This window comes from Kryptolebias marmoratus, linkage group LG19 (assembly GCF_001649575.2).
Source record: "Kryptolebias marmoratus isolate JLee-2015 linkage group LG19, ASM164957v2, whole genome shotgun sequence".
Taxonomy (NCBI): domain Eukaryota; kingdom Metazoa; phylum Chordata; class Actinopteri; order Cyprinodontiformes; family Rivulidae; genus Kryptolebias; species Kryptolebias marmoratus.
The window spans coordinates 21,831,381-21,854,601 of NC_051448.1; the positions used below are offsets into that span (position 1 = coordinate 21,831,381).

The window sequence follows — 23,221 nt, forward strand, 5'->3', positions numbered from 1 at the left end:
ATAATGAACCTAAATCAAGGTGTTCTAGAGAACCATACATGATTAATATTTCTTCAATGCCCCCCTGGTGAGGTGTTCCGGGCACGTCCCACTGGGAGGGGGCACAGAGGAAGACCCAGGACATGCTGGAGGGACTATGTTTCTCGGCTGGCCTGGGAACGCCTTGGGATTTCCCCGGAGGAGCTGGCCCAAGTGACTAGGGAGAGGGAAGTCTGGGTCTCCCTGCTTAGGCTGCTACCCCCGCGACCCGACCCTGGATAAGCAGGAGATGGATGGGTGGGTGGATGGATGGATGGGTGGATGGATGGATGGATGGATGGATGGATGGATGGATGGATGGATGGATGGATGGAATCAGAAAATGCTTGGAAGCACACGCAGGTAAATCTGATTACTGGAGAGTGGACCTGAGCAGGTGTGTTTCGGCACACCCGCCAATCATCAAGTCATCAGCCAGGGTATATTAGGAGCAGGCTGCCAGTTCCTGAGTGTTGAATCTTGTGGAACTCCTCGGGTTACCAAGCCATTCCTCCCTGATCTCATGGGACTCCAAGTTCAGACCCTCAACTGAACATAACTTCTCTGAATCATCTATCTGTAGCTCACAACCTACAAGCTCCTCATTCCACCACCCTCTGAGCGACCTGTCCATCCTACAGCGCTTCAAGACTCATCTCTGATTAAAGTGCCATCTAGCTCTGCTGTCACTAACCTTTTCAGGATCGAAGTACAAGCTTTGAGCCACTTGGTGTGCTTCTTGGTGATGACCTTGTCTTTGGGGGTCCACAAGAGCAAATCCGTCTTCTCTCCCAATTTGCCTTTATTCAGCCAACATGCTATAACAATAAGCTCTCCTCTCCAGATAAACGGCAGAGAGCAGTTGGTGAGAGTGGTGACATCACAGGGAGAGTGAAGCTCGGAGCAGACTTTCTTTGGCACCTGGTTCTTTGCAGACCCTCAGGAATTAATCCAAAACTGAAAGGGCTGGTCAAATGGCAGAAAATGGTCATACACGGGGAAACAGATTTCACGTAACTTATCTGTGACATGAACCAGGAAGTGTCTAGAGAGCGAAACCCGGAAACCAGACTCAGAGGCGAAAATAAAGGTAAGTGACTTTATTTACAGGTGCAAAACTGAAAAACTTCGGGAACTGGAACAGAGACAATCCTGGGGGTCTGCAAGGGCGGAGAAAGACCAGGTGAGTTGCAAGTACGGAGAGGTCCTTGAGGAAACAACAACTCAAGCGTGGTAATAATTTGTGTCTTTCCTTACTGGCTTTCAGGAGATGAGGGACACGGAGGTGGTACTGGAGGTGACTGGGTTGTTTCAAGAGGGGAGAAGTCCGGGAGTCCAGGAGGAGGTAAGGGTTCCAGGTGAGTGCTCCTAGGTCGTACGGAGGGGGAAGGAACACCCTGAGGCAAAGAGAATAGGCACAAGACAAGGCAGATTAAGTTACTCAGAGAACTTCCAGCTAAAACTGAGCGGCTGCATATTCTAACCAAAAGGGCGTAATGCTCCAGTGAAGATTTGAACCGAGACTGGACTTAAATACCGGTGGAGCCCATCAGGGAAATCAGCCACACCTGTGGAGGGTGAGTCTCAGGAACAACAATCAATGTAGGAGCAGCAGAAACAACACCAATCATCACAATCCAGAGGGCTGACAAAACTCAAAGGTCGGGGCACGGAGAAAAAGTCAATGTCTAGAAGTCAGAGGCTAAGCAGAAGTCAGGCGGGAACAGGGAAATCTAGGGCACAGAAATGTGGTCGAAACAAGGAGAGCAATCAGGGGCTTAAGAGAAACGCTGGACATCTACTTGCTTAGAGATTTCAATATTGTGGCGAGGAACAGAGGCAGGAGAGCAATTAAAAGCTGTGGCTGACAGGTGAGTTGAATCACGTTGATTGACACAGGATGTGAGCGTAGTTGAGAGTTGAGAGGAGACAGACAGGGATGATTCAGATCCACTGTAATCCCTCAGTGGATCATTTTATTGTCAGTGAGAATACCATGAATGAGGCATTATTTTCTATTATGGTAAGAATACAATACAGCTAACTATCCTTATGATGTCAGGTATGCACTCAGCATTTCATTTGAAGCAAATAAATCAATGAAAGTCAAACTGTATGCTTTCAGTTTAAACATCCTCTCTACATCACAGCGATAAACACAACAGCTCTTCCTCCTTAATATATGTGGTACTGTGTGCAGGGGTGCAACTACCTATTTTCTGAGGGGTATGCAGACACATTACAACCCCCCATTTTTTTGTTAGTTTGTTTTTTTCCCTTTTTTAAATGTGTAAATCTTGTTTATTCATGGACTATCATACAATACCTGATCTTGGATATGGCCCAACAGAACATTTCCGTGGGCCATTCTCAACCATGTACTGCCTCAATGAGTCCCCCATTTTGTGTCGTGAAGGTCATTTGGCTTTACCCCAGCCCTCTCCTCTGCACCTCTCTGGTCCACATGCTCCTCTGTGATGACTGACTTGCCATGTCTGCCTGCACTGCCTGCACAAAAGGACACAGTGAATAGGTGGTCAGCAAAAATTCAAACCATACCTGGCATCTAGGTTTTTGTGACCTCACTAGTTTAATTATTCCTACCTGTTATCACTGGTCTTCCTCTATAGCAGCAACCATCACTGACTTCATGTCCGTCTCCTTCATCTCTTGCCTGTGTTCTTATCTGCTAAGTCATATGGTCAAACAAGTATTATTTAATAACTTTAAATAAATTACACATCTCGCTAATGCACTTTTTCAATATAAATAATACTGAAAAATTAATCACCTTAAGTTGCTGTTCCTACACTTTTAGCTAATATTAGACCAACCTGTCTCCTTCCCCTGTCTGTTCTGATTCTTTCCCTTCTTTCATCCTCACAGCTGAATGACATGAACTTTGTGTTCAGGAAGTTTAAAAAATACAGCAGCAGTCAAACCACATATAAAAACATGACATTTTCATTTCAAATGATATCCTTGTTAGATATCAGTTACAGATTGGACGCTGCATCTGATCAGACTTATCAGATACCATACAACAGCTCTGTAGTGTTATATCCCAGAGAAGATATTTAATCTCTGGACTTCTATAATTTATCTGCTTTATGATTCACCATTGAGTTAAATAAATGATTATTATCTGAACAACAAAATAATACAAACAAGTTCCTTTATTTTGGTTGTCATGATCTGTTATATTGTAAATACTGATCAGTACACAGCTGTAACTTGTCATTTTACGAGTAGCTTTAGGTAATCTGATTATTTACAAGCCTCCTCTTGATATGCCGACATAACTTACCTACTGTCTTTCACATAGTGCATTCCCACATTTTGCAGCATAAACTGTACACAGTCATTTTTGGTGTGTGAAGTTTTCTTTTTTACTACATTTACTTTTACTACATACTACATACACTGGTTGTGTAGTGTACTGCCATCTCTCTTTTTGGAGAATACTGCAGCAATGTAAGAGTCAAGTATAAACGTCTACGCCTATGGGCCATAGTCCTGCATGACACTGAAACGCGACTATAGCTGATCCTTTAGTCTCATTTTCCCTCTGCACTCTACTGAACAGTCTCTTCTGTCATATGGTGTCACAGCAGTGTCATCTAGTGACAAGAAGTACTAACAGCAACAATTCCAAAACTCAAATGTTTTAGATTCAATTGTTTTTACAAGATGGTAAAAACAAGCTTGCAACATCTAGACTAGATGCTACTACTATATAGTTTCTGCAGTCAGTTTTTATGACCCTGTAGGGCTGAGGTGACTGTGATCAGTGCTGACCTGTTTCTTAGACAGTTTTCATGTTCTCAGTTTCAGTTTCCCAAACTAAGACAAAAGACCAGACGGATGCCGGCAGTGTTCACCAGTATTCGACTCGTGGTAGTTGTCTTATTAGACCTCCATACTCTCGCATAACTCAAGCACAGTTTAGTGTTTTATACAGAGGATCAAAGATTTGGAACAGTCTTCCTAAATCCCTCATTGAAGTTTCTAAAGACTAACACTGTATTTTTATAATAGATAAATGTTTTTTAAATTATTTGTTTAAATGGAGATTGCCGCTTTTCAAGCTCCTAGAGGGTTTTTTGGCGATTCTCCGGCACATTGGTTTTTATGATGTAAAGTAATGTAGAATATAATGTTATTTGGTTTTGTTTTTCTTTTTTGTTGTGTATTTTTCTTATTGTGCAAATAAAGAAAAAGAAAAAAGAAAGAAAGTGTGGAAGAGCCTGCCAGAGCAGTGACAGACAGTCAGCTAAGTGGGCACTGCTATAAAGTGTCTATTTTATTGAGGCAGCCTTTGAAGTGCAGGACAGACAGTGCACCTCAGTTGACGACTTGTTCCTTTTTTATCTTTTAAATCAAAATAAGATGTCCGAGTTTGACAGTCTGAGACTGAATGCAATTCAGCTGACAAGTATGGCAACTTTTTTGTCAAATGTCCAATGTAATTGGCACAAGTCGGCATAATTGCTGAATCTGATTAAAATCTGTTCAGAAATGTCATTTTGCCTAAATCTTCACACACGGAGAGGTTGGAACAGTGGTTCAATCACAAGACTTTCATTTAAGAAGGTCAGGGAATCAATCCCCAGTGCTGCCAACCTTGCCTCTGTAATGAGTGAGAGACATAAACTATGCCATGTTGGCTCAAATGTCACCTGGACCCATAAGGTCTGTGTCAGATGTTAGTGAACCAGGACTTCTGATAAGAAATGAGCAACTGGAACAAGACTTTTAACCTTGAGCTCCCGGGCCTCCAATAGAGAACCTGAGCTTGGAAAGAAAGGAAACTGCCTATGGGTGGGAGTAGGATGAGAAAAACAATTTTATTATATATACGGTATCTTTTCTTTTATGGCTATCTTTTTAGATAGGAAAACAGTTTGGATGCACTGCTTATTAACTTGCAAAACAGTGAAAATAAAGAAATAAAATCAACAATTAAAATTCTATGTAAATTGTAACTGTTAGTTTGCAATCAAAAAATGTCATGATATATTTTCTATATTGCCCACCCTAAGTTTATATACTTTAAGTTATTAGTCTAAATAAAATAATTCCAGGCACTGCTAGTAGAGCTCTGGTTAGACTAAGCAGACAAGCAAAATATTTGATTACTTTATAGTAAGGTTATGTACTCTTTTGGTTAGACTGATTAGAGCAGTTTGTAGAGGTAGTAGTGTCACAGTATTAGTAGTGTGCCAGGTTGGAGGATTTTTGTGTCAGGCTTGGCAGGAGGATTATTATAGAAAACCCCTTCTGGTTTCACATTATTCATTAATAGATGTTCATTTAAGTAAAAAAAAAGCTATTTGTATTTGTTGTTGTTTTGGACTGATGACACAGCATGCAGCAGCACAAGACGTTAGCAATGTGTGGCTTTACATGTAATCAGCACAAAATTGGACATGTAGCTCCTTAAAAGATGGCGACCAACATTCTCGCCAAGCGCCGTCAGTGTCCATTCTATGATTCTCTATTCTCAGTGGTTAGAAACTGGAATAACCTGTAATTAATGCAACATGGTACTTGTAACGTGCCAAATCCCCACCAGGTGGCGTGATCCTACAGGTTAACGAGCAACTGAAGTCAAAGCTCTGCTTCTTTAGTTAAATATAGTAAAGAAAGGGAATTCACAAGATGCAGTTTTCAACCTGAATCATCACTCCATGTAGGAAAGATGTTTTTGTTAAAGAGTGTAGCTATGTGTTTATAGAGTCTTATGAAGTGTTTCTCGTGTCTGTTATAAGTAGTTCATTTATTTTTTTTGACCATGTCTAACGTCTGATGTAAAATGTTTCAGTAAGGCCATTAACAGTCATACCTCCGGCCGAAATGTTTATTTATCAACAGGAAAACCCCCTTTAGTAGCAAGCTTAAACTTCAAACAGGTGCGCACAGCAGTAGTGCACGTGCACGCCGGGCGCGTGCTGCTGTTTGAGCCCACCTGTTCCCTGCGCGCGCTCCGCTGCTGTCCGTGTGTCAGTCAGAGGGAGCAGCTCGGAGCATCCTCACATGCAGCGGCCGCGGCTCGGCGTCAGTTCCGGCGGGTCTCGCTCCTCCAGCCGCCGCTGAATGGACTACCTACCGCGGACGCTTTTGCGCAGAACACCCCCTTCATCACCACCGCGGCAGACCTCCTCCTCCTCTTCCTCCTTCTCCGTCAGACCCGCAACTGGTCCGTCTGAGCGGGTCTCCAGGAGCTCTCTGAGGAGGGGGGTTCGGACATGATGCCAGAACCGCCTCGGCTCTCCACCCCCCCTCCATCCCACCTCCCTGGTCTTCTCCTCGTTTGGTTTTAGATGTTTGTCAGCGGGATCGTTGGGGTTTTCTCTTCAATTATGTTCACTTTTGCTGCCTTCTGCTACATGCTGTCTCTGGTCCTCTGCGTCTCCCTCATCTTCTTCGCAATATGGCACGTGAGTACCTCACATCTGCAGCATTTTTTTGAACATTTGACTTGCCTTTTTTTCAGCTATCAAGCCAACGGTTTGCTTATCGCCCGCCACGCAAAGGCCCAAGCGGACTATAATGTTTTTGCTCGTGTCTGCGTGTCTTTTTTTCTGTTAGCAAAATATCTGATAAACCTCCGGGCGGATTTGAGTGGGATTTGCAGAAAGGAATCCTTGGATGTACATCTACAACTGATTAACTTTCGGAGTCAACTCGATTCAAGATGGCCGCCAAAGCCAGCTGGACTTATAAAATTTAAAAATAGCCAAAACTCAGTCCGTTTTTTAGACATTGAGCTAATATTTGGTGTGGTAGTAGCTGAGAGTCAACCTCAACACATATTCTGAGCACTTAAAGATTGTGCCAAGTCTTTGTTTTTAAATTGTGCTATTAACTCTAGGACTAGCCTCTGTCTGTCTGTCTGTTAGTAAAATATCTCATGAACCACTTGGCGGATTTGATTCAAACTCTCCTGATATAATCACTGGATGTACCTCTACAGCTGGTTAACTTTAGGAGCCAACCCGTTTTAAGGTGGCTGCTAAATCCAACTAACCTTAGAAAACACAAACAAAAAAAGGTCAGAACTCAGTCAGTTTTACAGACATTAAGCTGAAATTTGATGTGGTTGTAGTTGAGAGTTATTCCCAACAGCTAATCTGAGTGCTACACATTGTACTACATAGTAGTTGAAGACTTGGCATTAAACAGTTGTAATCAACACTGTTTGTCTGTTAGCAAAATATCTCATGAACCACAGGAAGATTTTGATGAAACTCACAGGAAATATTCATTAAATATACATCTGCAACTGATTAACTTTTGGTGTGAAACCAACTCAAGATGGCTGCCACAGCTACTCAAACTTAGCTAACGCAAAAATGGCTCTACCTAGGTCAATTTTAAAGATATTGAGCTAAAATATTGACGTGGTTGTAGCTTCGAGTCGGTCACAACACATCGTCTGAGCGCAACATCTTACAATATTGCATGAGATTCTGCATAATTTTAATTTTATTTTTCAGATTTTGACTAAAGATTGCTGTAACTCACTTCTCAGCATAAGGTGATTCTAGTGTAAAACACTGGCATGTAAGCCAGCCAGTAGTCCTTTAATTCAACGTGAACTGCGGTGCACGTGTCGGTGTGCTGTGGCCAAACAACCCTGACCACTGATCCACCTTGAATATTTGGCTGCCTCGAAAGCTGCTCAAGGCCGCAGGTCTTCCAGAACAGACAGGTGCGCTCCTGTCAGCCTCTTCGCCACGGAGTCGCATTTCGGCCACTTCACGCTGACCCAGTTTGAGATGCCTGAGAGGCCGAGCAATCATCCGCCAGATCAATTCCACAGCCTTCCTTCCACATCAATTAGGACATCCGGCAGAGTCTCATCTCCCCTCCTCTTTCTCTAATCGCGCCTCAGCTCCACACCAGCATCAGCATCACTCGCTGCATTATGATATTTGAATATATATATATATATATATATATATATATATATATTGTCTTTAAGCAACATCTCCATCATGTACTGACTTATGTAAAGACAGATTTGGGTCAGATCTTCCAGCTTTTTTTCTTTTTCTTTTTTTTTTAATTTTGTGCCATTGAGTCTGTGTTTTGTGTGGAAATGACACCATGCCCGATGCACTTGGGATGACCGATCCTCGAGCGGTTCCAGCTAATACTGCGTGTTAGGCAGCAGAACCGTGTGCCTGCTCACAGGGTTGGAATAAAGGCTGCAGACAGCCATGACTGCAATTATGCAGAAAACTGCAGAACATAGGAGTACAAAGTAAAACTTCATATTATTTACATGGGTAAAGGCAGCGGGAGCCCAATTTTCTACAACACCCAGTGGTCTGGGTCTTATAGAAACGACACCCCAACACTTGCACGTCTGTTCAAATTAAATTAAAGGTCTAACATTCTTGAAGGAATGCATGTCGCCTGCCGCCTTTCATGCCAGAGTTTTAGATTGCAGTCATATAATACTGAGGAAGCTGGAGCTGTTTTGTTAAAATCTGGAAAATAACGTCATGCACAATCTTATAAATTATACAATATCTCATATGACCTGCAATACCTTTAAAGTGTGTGTTGGGAATGACTCTCAGCTACTACCACACCAAATCTCAGTTCAGTATATGTAAAATTTAGTGAGTTATAGCCATTTTTGTGGAAGCTAGGGTTGATTAGCTATGGTGGCCGTTTTGAATTGGGGTGAAGGAAGTTAATCAGTTGTAGATGTACAACCAGTGATTACTTTCTGAGATTTTAATTAAACTTCATCCGGTGGTTTACAAGACATTTTACTAACAGACAAACAGGATTGACTCCGACAGTACAAACAGTTCAACAGAATGCAATTTTAGGCAAATATTTTGCACAACGTACTGATGACACTCAGCTACTACCACAACCAATTTTAGCTTAATATTAGTAAAATTGACTGGGTTATAGCCATTTATGTGTTTTCTAAATTTAGTTGGCTGTGGCAGCTATCTTGATTGAGAATATTCCCAAAAGTTAATTGTTTGCAGATGTCAACACAATGGTTTTTTTCTGAAGAATTCATTAAAATACTTTCTGTGGTTCATGAGATATTTTGCTAACAGACTGCCAGAGTTGACTTCATGAAGGTTTCAAGAGGGATCTCACGCAACCTATTAACGCTCAGAGTATGTGTGAATCTCAGCTACTACCATACTAAAATTTAGTTTAATATCTATGCAGGGTTTCCCCCAGTGTATTATAAGCTTGGCGGGCCGCCAGGCTTTCCCTCTCCTGCCGCCAGGCTAAGCTCCCCTTGTTTATTGTAAAATATGTCATTTTTTTATACACACTTTTATTTTTCCCCACCCGCATCAAATTGTTGCGAGGGTGCGCGCGCCAACAGTGACGCAATCGGCCTGTCCCCGCGCACTGCGCTCCATTCAAATTGGCTGATTTGGGTGCTCTAGCGGAGCTGGTTCGGCTGTATCAGTATGTATATCATCCCTCTATGAGAGATCACAAAGATAATCAAACGTCTCAAAACTCATGGAAGGAGATTACTGCTGCGGCCGATAAAAAGGAGTGTTTATAGACCACAATCGTTAGTTGAGCCAAAATTCAACAGGTGGCTTTACAAGACTGAATACGGTAAGCATGTTTTGTACTTAGTGAAAATATTTATATGACGAGTGGTAATTTATCCTTGTTTACCAGTAAAATGTTGCTATTAAATTCAGCATTAGATATGTTTTGTGTAGTGATCCAACATGCAGCCTGTGCCACAAAAAGCACAGTACAGAGTTCTCTGTTGTTGTTCATTGACCTTGTTTGCACTTTTTCATTTATGTTAATTTATTTTATTTGTAAATGTGACTTAAATTAGGATTTAAATTAGGTGCTAACAATTTGTAGTTATTTTTTATTGTATTTTTGTTTAAAAAAATATTTCAAAAGTGCCTTTTTGTAAAACTGTAGTTGTGTAAATGTTTGGCACAAATATCTTACAATATCACATATTAAATAGCCATATTTTCAACTTTAATCTTTTTTTTTTACTAAATCACAGTTGGCCGGCGATCGGCCGGCGATCGGCCGGCGATCGACCGGCGATCGACCGGCGAACGGCCACCTAGCACTGGGCTTAGCCTCTTTTCTGGGGGAAACCCTGCTATGAAATTCACAGAGCTACCATTTTTATGGTTGGTTAGCAATGGTGGCCATCTTGAAATGAGTTGACTCCAAAACCTAACCAGTTGTAGCTGTACATCCAGTGAAGAACTTCTGACAATGTCATTCAAATCCATTCAGTGGTTTATTAGATATTTTTCTAACAGACATGCTATGCATATAGAAACTATATAGTGTGTGTGGGGGTGCAGCAAATTTGTAGCAGTGCCCCTGTGACAAACAGACCTGTGTTTATTCAATTAGAATCCAGATTTCCTTATTTTGTGTTATGCTTAAGTTGAGAGAAAGAGTGAAGGTGTCTTCCTCCGCTGGTTGCAGCCATGTGACATAATAAGCTGAGGCTCCGTACTGCGAGAAAGTTTAATTAGGAGAAGGCTGTACGGCATGTGTGGAGCTGCACGTTAACACCAGCCAACCTGCCAAAGCAGCCAGGAAATCTGGCTCCAACTCCACTTTCACTTCCATCAGTCACTCTGGCAGGGAGCCTTCTCTGCCGTTTGGATTTTTTTCTTAAAAAAAAAAAAATATATATCTTCTTCAATTTCAAGAACCCGCCTGGTTTTAAAAACCTGCGCTGAAGGGTAAACACACAAAAACGAAAACCTGACTCCGGTTCCCATGTGGCCGTTTTTTTTTTTGCTGCTGGGTTACCTTTTAGTCTTCTAATGCATCACTAAAAAGAGCAAGTGTGCTGAGTCAGACTACCCCGGGTAAAATAAAGCTATAAATAAAAGGACAGAGTATAAATGAACTGAAAAGGATACGGGCTACAGAACAGGGAAAAAAAGACAATGGGAGACAGTAATGATCTGCTCAGACTGCAGCACATTAGCAGTTCTGTCAGCTGGTAACATGAGTGGACCAGACTTTGAAGTGAGAGATGACAAATGGCCGCGCACAGATGGACATCTAGCATTAACTGGTCTTCATCAATCAAGATGGCCTGCTTCAAAACTAACTAGAGAAACTGTGTTTTTTAGAAAGATGCAGTGTGGATGCTGAGTGCTAAATGACTTTGTTGATATTTGTGGAAGAATGAACTGTTGTCAGAGGTAAATCAAATCACAAAAATGAGCCAAACTGTTGCTAAAAGCTTAAAGGGGACATACTATGCAAAATTCATTTTTTGCATTTTTTTATACTTCCATTTGGGTATCTACTGCTTGTAGACAGCCAACAGCCTACAGTCCAAGCAAAAAAAACCCAAAAAACACCCAGCCATTGTCTGCTGGAAAAGGAAAATGTTTTGTTGTCGTGTGTCCATGCATGTTCTCCCAGTCATGGAGAACAGAGCTGTGTGGCTTCATTTTATTTTTGATGCCAATGTCCCCGTGATATTGCACCCGTCCACGGTTACATCTGGGGGGGGGCTGTGGGCCCAGACGAGGAAGTGGAGGAGAGGAGAACGGGTATGGAGGTTGCCCCATGAAGCCCATGAGCGGGGGTTATGGTGGGGCAAACTGCTGAGCCATCAGAGGCTGCGGACCCCCTGATGGAGGAGGAGGCGTATGACTACACTGAACCTGCTGCTGCTGCTGCTGGCCGGGTTGATCCTGGCCTTATTTTATTCTTTTTTTTTTGTGAATTAATAACGATATAAATGTGCGTCAGATCTGTAACGTTTAAGTCTTTTTTGAGTTTTTATGTTTTGAGACGAGACACCGAGTTGGGGACGTGGCCAACAGCAGCTTATTTGCATAAAAGTGCCTAAAATCGCTCTTTCTGAAATGAGCTCAAAACAGGCAGAACTGATCAGGTGAAATCTCAATATCTGAAAATAATTTTGTGTAATAAATGTAATGAACATGTTTTACACAGCCCACAGACCTATCCTGACTTGTTCAAGGAAGCATAATAGGTCCCCTTTAAAGGAGCACAAGAAGACAGATAAAAACAAGTATGATGAAATAGATTTCAGAGAACATATAAAGCAGTTTATGATCAAACAGGATTTTGGAAACTAAATGAACAAAAGGAGTCAAGATACTGAGTACAAGGACATGAGATTGTATCCAGGTTAGAGCCATCTTTCTTCAGGGTTTCCATAGCGACTTTGTTTTCGGTCTTGTTGTAGAGCAGGAGTCCCCAATCCTGGTCCTCAAGGAACTCTAAACTGCATGTTTTAGATGTTACTCTGCTTTGACACACCTGATTGGAATAAATGAGTGATTAACAGTCTTCTGCAGAATTGGAGGACCTACTGAAAAGCAGGGAAACATCTAAAATATGCAGGATAGAGGCCATCAAGGGTCAGGATTGGGGACCCCTGTTGTGGAGTATGGGATCGGCTGTGATGATCATGATTTATCGCGGCTCCAGAGTGCGGAAAGTGGAGTGCAAGCCCCGGTTTCATCTACTGAATGCAGATGCAAATCCTTTCCAAGAAAATTTGTAACGGGCTTTATAATTTGCTTGGCTTTTTCTGATTTAAGTGGAAACGTTGACATCTTCTTAGCTGTGGCAGCTAGTAGCTACCACCAGTTGTTTTGTCTTCTTTCTCCTCCAGGTGGAAACATGTACACAACTAGTGTATAGTGTGGTTCTTGTCAATGTAATTTCATAGAAGCCGAATTATTTCCAAACACTGGTTATCAATGAAGGACGTGCCATGTAGTTGAAACGTCCCGAGTATGTCTGTCTGGGCAGTGCACTTCTGCACTTTGGAGATCTTCCTTTTACATTGCTCAACGCAATGTTATGAACATTATTTTTTATTATTTTATTTATTTGCTGTTTTCAAGTCGATTCAGAATCGTTCACATCAGCATCACAATGCTGTGTAAAACGGATTATAATCCCCACTACCAGTACAAATTTTTGTTCCTTTAAAACTACCACGTAGTCACACAGGGTGTGTGTGTGTGTGTGTGTGTGTGTGTGTGTGTGTGTGTGTATGTGGTAATACAAATTACGAGGTTCCTAAAGATTTCCTCCCCTAGAAGCTACATCATATTATTTTTCTTCGTTGGTGTTTTTACACCAATTTAACAGAGGCTTCTTTGTTTTTATTGAAAGTCAAATCTAACTTTCTGTATTGTGTAAATGCTGAGGTTTGAAAATCATTAGTTAGAGTTAGTTTACTATGGCTTTGTGTAGGCTGAAAGCTTAAACATTCATGTCCATGTCAAGAATTGAGGTATTTCCACAGCTCTAGAGCACTGCCTGCCTGTATAAATCCCATGACATCAGTGTTTGAGACTTAGACAACAGCTGTTAGATACTAGTTGTGGCAGCTTTTCCTAATCTGTAGTTCAGTACAGCACTTTAGTGATGGTGTTAAGTGTGAGCGTTGCTGAAATGCTGCACTTTCAACTATCTGGAGACACTTTCACTCTTCTTGAACATGATGTTAGGCTGCTTTGTACAAGTACGCCTCTTCACTGTATATATGAAAGATTAATTACTAATGAGCGTGTAAGTCTATGTTGTAGACAAGGCATTTAATATTTTAAAGACAAATTGTCATAAATGCATGACTTATTACCCTAAAAGGCTCCGCAGTTTACATCTTTATTTGTAGTTTAGTTTAGTTTATTCCAAAGTTGACTGTTTGTAAAATAAACAAAACTAAAATAAAAGATTTTTGGAAGAAGATTAGTTATTTAGAACAATCAGTTCATCAAAAAATTAGTTGATACATTAACCAAAATATAAATGGTCGTAACTGGCAGCTCTAGAACCATGATATTTATTTGAATATCAAGTTAAATTAGATTTTTGTCTTGTTTAGGGGGAAAAAGCAATTTTTTCTACAATCAGAAACTCATTTGGCAGCTCAGCTGGAAGTATTTTCCCAGTAGGAACAATGAAAGTAATATCAATGATAGGAACGACCCAGTGTTCTCACTGCAGGACATAATGAGACTTTGAATGGCTCACTTCAAACCAGATGTTGAATCAATATGTTCCTTGCAGAAAATAAAACACCACACATAGCCATGGGAGCACTCACATAAGAGATCACAGAGGCATTTTAATTAACATACAAGGTGAACTGTGACCTCCCCTGAGCTCCGTGACTGAGTGCTTCAGTGATTCCACTCTGCTCGAGTAATTCTCTTCTCATGTAGAAACAGCCCCTATTGGATTCTAAGTGTCATTAAAGCTGGGAGTGAGCCAGACGTTCCTGGTGGCACTCTGACAGACAGGAAAGCCCTGCGGTTTAGACGTGATGTAGAACCTGTCATTGCAGTGTTGCAGATGGCAGAATGATAAACTGACTTCCTTCCCCTCCCAGTTGGAGATTCTGTGATTTAGGTGAGGCAGGTTAGGTGAGATTTAGAACATTTAATGAGTCGTTTGCAGAAAACTCGGCTCTAAGTTCCCGAGTTCATGACTGAAGACTCACTGAAAATCTTAATATTTGTGGTAATTTTACAAACTTTCCAGGTATTTTGTATTTTATAATTCTTTCTTATGTACTAAAAAGTAGGGATGTCCAGTGGCTTTCTAATCAAGTATTCTAATAATCTAATATTCAAAGTCTATTTAAAATGGGTGAATACGACCATCTTGATGCTCTTTTTTTTTTTTTTTTTTTAACTCTAGCACCTGATAGTACAAAGTTGCTTCATAACAGATGCTTTTTCCAGCCAAAGTCCTTTTATTCAACACAGTACTACCATCTTTTGCTTCCTGTCCACAAAGAACCTCTTATGTTGAGGTCTTTCTAGATAGGTTATAACGAGACACTCATTTTAATATGAGATCTTTTTTTAAGCTTTGGGAGTTTAAGCTTTGGCACAAACTCTGCTGACTGACCTCTTCTCTTTGATTTCTCTTAAGTCTTTTCAGACTTTTGGACAGTTTTTAACTATGTAGGACCTTCTAATGCCATATTAAAACTGTATGACCTTTGAACTCAGGGGGTGAGGTTGGGTGGTCAAATGCATTTTCACAAGGGGACCAAAATACAAAACTTGATCAAGGGCCAACCTTTTTTTTTCTGTATTTTCTTGAAAAATTCAAACAAATTTGCCATGTTTTTGATGTCCGATGTCAAAATACTTATACAGAAATATGAAGTTGATTTTTCATATTTAACAGTCAGAACATACAGAATTTACTGGAATGTTTTTAAAAATAAAATACATAAATTTTATACCTATTTTATCTTTTTTTTTGCTCTTTATAATGTAACCATTTTACCAAAGACCATCAAAACAGCTTAAGAAACCTCAGAAAATTTTAAAAGCCACAACATTTCACCTTGAAATTACGGAATAAGATAATATGGATAAAATAATTTCAAACTATAGCTGTGATGTGGCTCTGACAAGCGTTTGTCTGAGAGTCTGAGTCATGGAGGACTGACTGAAGAGGACTTTAGAGTGTTAACTCCTTTGTGTGTTTTTTTAAAAATTAAAATTATTTTTATTTCAACGAAAACAATTTTAGGTTAAAAAACTTAATTTTCCCAGCTTCAAAATTGACAAAAACAACATGTGAACTCAGCACTGTCTTCTGTTTTAATAAATGTGCCACAGACTCTTCCTCTCAGCGCATAGCTGCAGAGGCTGCAAGACGGTGGGTAGGAAAATAGATCTTATTACATAGTTTGACTGACTTAGTGGTAGTGTCTGACTCGTTTGTGAATGGCTGCCACAAGTTTCTTTTCTTTTGCAAGACAGTTTTCATCTTAAACTGAAATCTTGTGACAAACTAGGATGGAAAAAAACGCTGAAAAGAGGAAATGAACCCATTTCTTAGTTGAATTATATATTCAAGTGGAAGAAGAAGAAACTTAAACACAAGTAAAATAAATGGTATGTGCCAACCAGGCTACTCAAGGTGCTTTACACCACAATCTGCCCTCATTTACCCATACACATCACTCTGAATAAATCATTCTATAGAGCCTAATCTGTGCTTTAAATTTTATTCATGAAGTGATGGGGCACATCAGAGGTAATGACAGATTCAGTGTCTTTCCCAAGGACACTTCTGCCAGGAATTGAACCTCCAACTCTCTCATTGGAGGACAACTGTTCTAACACTCTAACCACAGAGCCACAGCCACCTATTTAGAATGTAGAAAATGTAGACAAAAAATGGAAGTGATGTTTTGGTAAGCTTGCCTTTAAAGCATGGTGGCAGTGGCAGTGCAGAAAATGAAACAATCATTTGTATTGATGGGAGTGATGAACAGGTTACTGATACAGACTGAGAAATTATGTTCAGACATATGACACAGGTGGAAGATGGCAAGGAGATAGATCAAAGGTAAGACAGTGCTGTATATTGAATTATAAGTTATCCATATGAAAGATTGTCATTTCTTGACATGTTAAGGTAACCATCCTTAAACTGATCAATCTTTTCTGGGGTTTGAAACAGACTGCAGACTATGTGGGAGGTCAGAAGGAAAAATTGTACATTTTGTTGGAAGTAAGTCAAATTTTAACCGAATTACAACTCCATTCAACATTTACCAAACATTTTATATTGAACTAAACAGCCCAAAGTTTTTTTTTTTGGATAATGTAGTTCATAGAGATACTTTAAACAGTAATACCATTTTCTTAATGTAGCAGCTGTATAATTAGATGGGCTGAAAAGTCTTCCAATCTGAAGTGTGGATTTTCCTTAAACCTGTCTTCTATTTGACCCCCAGAAGAAAATCCACACAAAAGCACCCTTCATCTCATACAATTTGTAACCCCAATAAACACTTTTGTAATGAGTTTATAGGCTCAAATTTTATGGTTTTAAATCCTATTCAATACAATGTGATGCTAATCTTGTTAAACATGATGTCATTTAGAGTAAACCGACTGATGATGCAAAAAAACTTCCTTAAGAACAACCCACTTCTTCCAGTGCCTGTTTATTTACCTCATTAAAAGACCATCACCATCACAGATTTACTAACATAGCATTGATAATTACTTACTTAGTGGATTATTGTAATTTAATAACATCAGATTTTAGTACTAAAAAGACCTTAATGTAAAGCTAGATAGACATTTAATTGATCTATGTAAAATCAAAGAAATAAATAATGATAACATGACAGAACAGGTTATAAATTGAGAATAAAGACCTTAAATGATGCAACCAGGGCCAGATTTTTCAAAGGGTTTACAAAGGTAGTAAACCCTTACAACCTCAGCCCAGGGCCTTGAGGTTTAGAGGGCCCCAATAGTATTGTTGTTTCTAAATGAATTTATGCCTTGCAAAGTTTTTATTTTCAGTGAGTACAAGTACACTGATAAGAGTTTTAATTTGCTGAAGCCTACATCGATTAACAGCTGCTTAATTTAGATTCTTGTGGGTTTTGTGTTTTTTCAGATTTTCTTTACAGTTTTAAAGCCAGTACAGTACTAATAGTTTCACTAAAGGATTTTTCTCTAATTTTGCAATAAGATAAGATAAGATAAGATAAGATAAGATAAGATAAGATAAGATTCATTGATCCCACAATGGGGAATTTGCACGTTACTGCAGCTCAATACAGAAAGGTTACTTACATCATATACACATAAGTATATATATATATATACCCACATATGCATTAACCAAATATACATCCACACACATATACATCAATGAACACTATATATACAGATGACAGTACAGTAAATAAGTGAAATGTTTATAGAGGTTGTTCGCAAAGTGATGTCAGTGGAGGTGAGGTGTCCAAGTGACTCATAACATCATGTTGTGTTATACAGCCTAACTTCAGTTGGAATGAATGATCTATGGAAGCGCTCCGTCCTGCAGTGAGGATGTTTGAGTCTCTGGCTGAAGGAGCTGCTCATCTTTCCCACAGTTTCATGTAGAGGGTGGCAGGGGTTGTCCATGATGGCTGTCAGCTTAGCTAGCATCCTCCTCTCACCCATCACTACCACAGGCTCCAGAGGACACCCCAGTACAGAACCTGACCTCCGTACTAGTTTGTCAATCCTGTTCCTGTCCCTTTCAGTACATCCAGCCCTCCAGCAGACCACTCCATAGAAGAAGGCAGATGCAACCACCGTGTCGTAGAAGGTCTTTAACAGAGTCCTGCATACACCGAAGGACCTCAGTCTCCGCAGCAGGTGAAGTCGACTCTGGCCCTTCTTATACAGGACGTCTCTGTTAGTAGACCAGTCCAGCTTGTTGTTGAGGTGAACACCCAGGTACTTGTAAGAGTCCACTGTCTCGATGTCCTTTCCCTGGATGTTCACCACTGCTGTAGGGAATGACTTCCTCCTGAGGTCAATGACCATCTCCTTCGTTTTGCTGGCACTGATTTGGAGAGCGTTGGTCTCACACCAGCCAACAAAGTCACTGATGACCCCACCATATTCTTCATGTTTCCCGTCTGATACGCATCCAACAATGGCTGTGTCATCTGAGAACTTCTGAAGGTGGCAGTAGTCCGAGTTGTACCTGAAGTCTGAAGTGTACAGACTGAACAGGAAGGGTGAGAGGACCGTGCCCTGTGGCGCCCCCGTGCTGCAGACCACCACATCAGACACACAGTTATGGAGCCTCACGTACTGTGGTCTATTGGTGAGGTAATCGGTGATCCATGCTGTCAGCTGCCTGTCCACTCCGGCTCTCTCCAGCTTCCCTCTCAGCAGTGCCGGCTGGATGGTGTTTAAAGCACAATCCGGACCTGCTGCCTTCCTGAGCTTAGTTGTTCTGAGCTGACTTCTCACCTGATCAGTTGTGAGGCGGATGTGAGGCTGGGTTGGAGTGGGAGGTGGGGATGGTGGGTTTCCCCCAGCATATTATAAGCCTGGCGGGCCACCAGGCTTTGCTGACCCGGCCACCAGGCTAAGCTCTGCTTGTTTATTATAAATATGTCATTTTTTATACACGTTTTTTTCCACCCGCACCCCCAAAACCGCTACCTTTATCTACCTCACTGCACGAGGCTACGTGCACCAACAGTGACGCAATCGCGCTGTCCCCACCCCTGCTCGATGCCCTGCGCAGTGTCTTGTTGCGTGGTTGTGTGCCTCCTAGTAACTTGGCGTGGACCGCGCACTGTTCGCAGAGCCCTACGGGACTCTAATGAGCCCTACGGGACTCTAATGAGCCCCGAGGCCGAGCCGCCTTCAGCTACTGCTGGAGTTAGCAAGTCGCTGGAGCTACAGCAATAAACGAGCGGGTTTAACCAAAAATGGTTAGTTGAGCTGAAATTCAGCGCGTGGCTTTACAAGACCGAATATGGTAAGCATGTTTTGTGCTTAGTGAAAATATTATCCACGTTTACCAGTAAAATGTTGCTATTAAATTCAGCATTAGATATGTTTTGTGTAGTGATCCAACATGCAGCCTGTGCCACAAAAACCACAGTACAGTACACCATCTGTCTGTTTTTCAGAGTTCTCTGTTGTTATTCATTGGCCTTGACGTGAGACGTGTGTTAGGGCCTTGTTTGCACTTTTTCATTTGTTATTTAATTTATTTGTAAATGTGACTTAAATTAGGTGCAAAAAATTTGTATTTATTTTAATTGTATTTTGGTTTTAAAAAGTATTTCAAAAGTGCCTTTTTGTAAAACTGTAGTTGTGTAAATATTTGGCAGAAATATCTTACAATATCACATAATAAACAGCCATATTTTCAACTTTCCTGTCAGCTTTAATAATTTTTTTTACTAAATCACGGTCGGCCGGCGATTGGCCACCTACCACCGGGCTTAGCCTCTTTTCTGGGGGAAACCCTGTAGAGGATTGTGTAATTCCAATATATTGAACATGTTACAAATTGAGACTCATTGTGTGCTATCTTAACAATATGACAGCAGGACGTGATGAACTTTGGGGCTCTCTTAAGTACACTTCTGTTGCATATCAAAGGCAAGAAAAGAACGCAGCAGACAGACACCCCAGAAACTGGCTGGTGTATGTAAAGATAACCTTTAACCCAACAATGAAAGAAAATGCACTGAAAAGACAAAAAAGAAACCCCCAAAAAACCCCAAGCAAAACCATATATCAGGATCAGGTGAGTGGAGGGAAACCAGAGCCAAACTGACACAAAATAATACAGGAAGTAAGAAAAACCAGAAGCATTCAGACAGCACAAACCTCCGCTAGGCCGATAGGGTCATTAAAAATCCTATTCCCACAACTACTTTCAAATGACAACAGAAAGAAAAGTAAATGACTAATGAGTCTTTATAAACCCAAGGTTAAATCCTAATGACACCCCAGTAAGGGAAAAAATAATAGTCAAAATGAAAATCACCTTATCCAGGTTAACCAGAATTTAGCTGCACAGCCAAAGTGACATTTGACCATGCTCCAGCCAACTATACAAATGAGATGGTAGCTTAAGGTGCTCTTACACAATGTTAATAATGAAAAAGGCACATATAGATCCAACTGATTGTAATCTTAGTGATGCCAACAGTTTCTCAACAGGTTTTCTGGCACCAGGTAACGTCACAACTGGAAGAGCTGGTTGTTTATTGTTTATATGGCTGATTTGACTCTGCATTGATCAATGTGTTAATTAACTTCTGCCAGCTCCTCATCCATCACCACATCACCCTGCAACACTGGATGATTATATCCTCATCCTCTCTTCTTTTCCTCCCCAGTTATTTCTCTTTCCTCCTTGTCTCACCAGCCACTTCTCCAGCTCCTCGCATTTCAATATTAGATGATGCAGTAACGTTGGGCTTCAAAAGTGTGAGGTTTTAACAGCTTTACTTTCTCTTTTATCCAATCTTATTAGCTGCAAGTGAAGATGTTACAAGGAGCTGGTGGCAGTTTCACAGAACTTACAGCGGAGATCTTAAAACATTTTGAACGCTTTTGTGTCTCAGGAGGTTTCTATGGGTTTCTGGGTTCCTTGACTGTGTTTTTGCTCCCATTAATGACGCATTACTTCCAACATCAGACAAATCGTTGTGTCTTTGTGCATGTGAACGTTTTTCTGGAAAAAGTGATCAGAACTGACAATGTGAGGCTTGTGGGGATTTTTGAATTCAGAGTTGAATGGATTTGCATAGATTCTTATTTGTATAAACACAGACTCAGCAAATTCCCTGTTACTATACGTGACACATAGCACATTATGCGTCAGCAACAAGGAAAGGTTTTGATTATTAGGTACATGTAAAATAAATATCTTAATTAGATCAGATCAATTTTTTTTGTCAATATAAATCTATTTCTGTTTTTTGTTTTGCTTCAGATTACCTTCCGGAAACATCTTTTCCATTTCCATGCCAGGGTGCTATTATGTTTGTCACGTTACACAGAAAGGATAATTATTAGCTTATTAGTAAAGTGCTCTTAAATACAAGATAGTAGCTAAGCTTTGAGGAAAAACTAAATAGACTGAAAGGAATACTACTTTTAAATGTGCACAAGGACATCACAGCCTGTTAAACAAATAAACTGTTCACTGGGTAATTACAGTAACCTTCACAGCAGTTTACTTCCAGGTCATTTCTCCTTGCTGCCCCCACTAAAGTTTCTGTAAATTGCAAACAATTATATTTTACAGATCCACAACAGTTCGTCAAGATGTCATAACATCTCTGAAACAGTATCAACCCACAATACTCAACAGTGCATTAAGTTCTAACAAACAAAAACTTTATTAAGAATACAGTCTGCTCATTTCTGAAGTAATGTCTGTCAAATAGTTATTAACAGTTAAGTTAGTACTTTATAATCAGTTATAGAATACGGAGTATGAAAAAAAGGGCAGAAATTTTCACTCAGTCTAAGCTACTAGCTAGCCAAATGAGTTCTAGTTGTTTTTTTAGTTTTTTATTTGTTGTAATTTTTTCCCTGTGTTTATCTGCATCTGGGTCCAAATCATCCACCCACTTAACTTGACAGAATGCTGTTTGCCAACTAGTCGCAACCCAGTGAGATACCACTTTGGGCTTAGAGTATGTGATGAGGATGACTCTCAGCTACTGCCACAAGAAATGTTAGCTCAATATCTGTAAAAATGACTGAATTATACCCAATTTTGTGTTTACTATAGTAGAATTGATTATTTTCCTAAATTTAGTTGTAGATTTACATACAATGACTACTTTTTAAGAGTCTCGATTAAATCTACCTGGTGGCTCATTCGATATTTTGCTAACAGACACACACACACTAACACAGGTACTTACATGGTCACACCGGAGAGCAATAATAAAGTTTAAACAAATGTATGGCCACCATGCAATAAGGAGCTGTAATAGGAACACTGTCCTGATTCTTTTCCACAACCACCCACACATGCTAAAGTTATTGCAGTACAAATAGAAGATTGCATTTGCAGCACTATTTCTCAGACTAGTCAGGAGATTTTGGTCATATAGACTGTCCAGTATTAGCAAATCCACAAGTGGTGAAAGTGTGCAGGGTAAAATGTGTCTAGTAAACATCATTATAAGTGCATATGTGTGTCAGCTCTGCAGAAAGACCTGACAGCTGATGGATGCATGAAAAATGCTTATATGGATTTGCCTGATTTTATAAACCCCAGTGAGGGGCAGGGTTCAGTGGGCCTACAGGCCATCAGGAAAATATCTCCTACCAAGAAGTTCAGCAGACTAGCAGTGAAAGAAACATGCCATCGATTAAAACTTCAGAAAGCTCCTGGCACACAGACAGACATTTACCGTACTCCTCAGGTGATAGGTAGGTAGGTAGGTACATTTATTTATACAGCACTTTTAAGCACAAAGCAACTCAAAGTGCTTTACAACACAAGAACAAAATTACAGACAGAGTTACAGAACATGACAAGATAACTAAGCTAAAACATGACAATGCTAACAAAGGTACAGGTTAATTAAACTACTAAAACATGATATTACTAAACCAAGGCACGAATAATCTAGCTAACAGTGAATATGATAACTAATTGTACAGTAACTAAGCTAAGTGTACAGGAAGGCTAAATAATCTAAAACATGACAATGCTAAAACTAAAACTAACGGTAATGGTAAATGGCTTGCACTTATATAGCGCTTTATCTAGTCCAAGGACCCCAAAGCGCTTTACACTACAATCATTCACCCATTCATCCACACACTGATGGCGGTAAGCTACATTGTAGCCACAGCTGCCCTGGGGCGGGCTGACA

The 23,221-nt window shown here is 40.4% G+C and overlaps 1 protein-coding gene and 1 long non-coding RNA gene across 4 annotated transcripts in view; one reads left to right on the forward strand and one right to left on the reverse strand.

The window, feature by feature from the left end:
• Window positions 1-2,350: 2,350 nt before the first annotated feature.
• Window positions 2,351-6,076, reverse strand: LOC112451492. Its single transcript, XR_003040321.1, has 3 exons — window positions 5,987-6,076; window positions 2,623-2,704; window positions 2,351-2,526 (listed from the first exon to the last, which is right to left on the reverse strand). It is a non-coding gene; the product is annotated as an uncharacterized LOC112451492 (long non-coding RNA).
• The window catches only part of cnih3 (cornichon family AMPA receptor auxiliary protein 3), a 140,358-nt gene continuing 123,171 nt past the window's right edge, over window positions 6,035-23,221 (forward strand). The window contains exon 1 of one of the 3 annotated variants that reach the window (XM_017437638.3): window positions 6,035-6,458. In XM_017437638.3, the coding sequence (XP_017293127.1) occupies window positions 6,342-6,458 (117 nt within the window). In that variant the 5' untranslated portion in view covers window positions 6,035-6,341. The remainder of the gene's footprint in view (window positions 6,459-23,221) is intronic. The other 2 variants (XM_017437639.3, XM_017437637.3) reach the window with 2 other exon arrangements.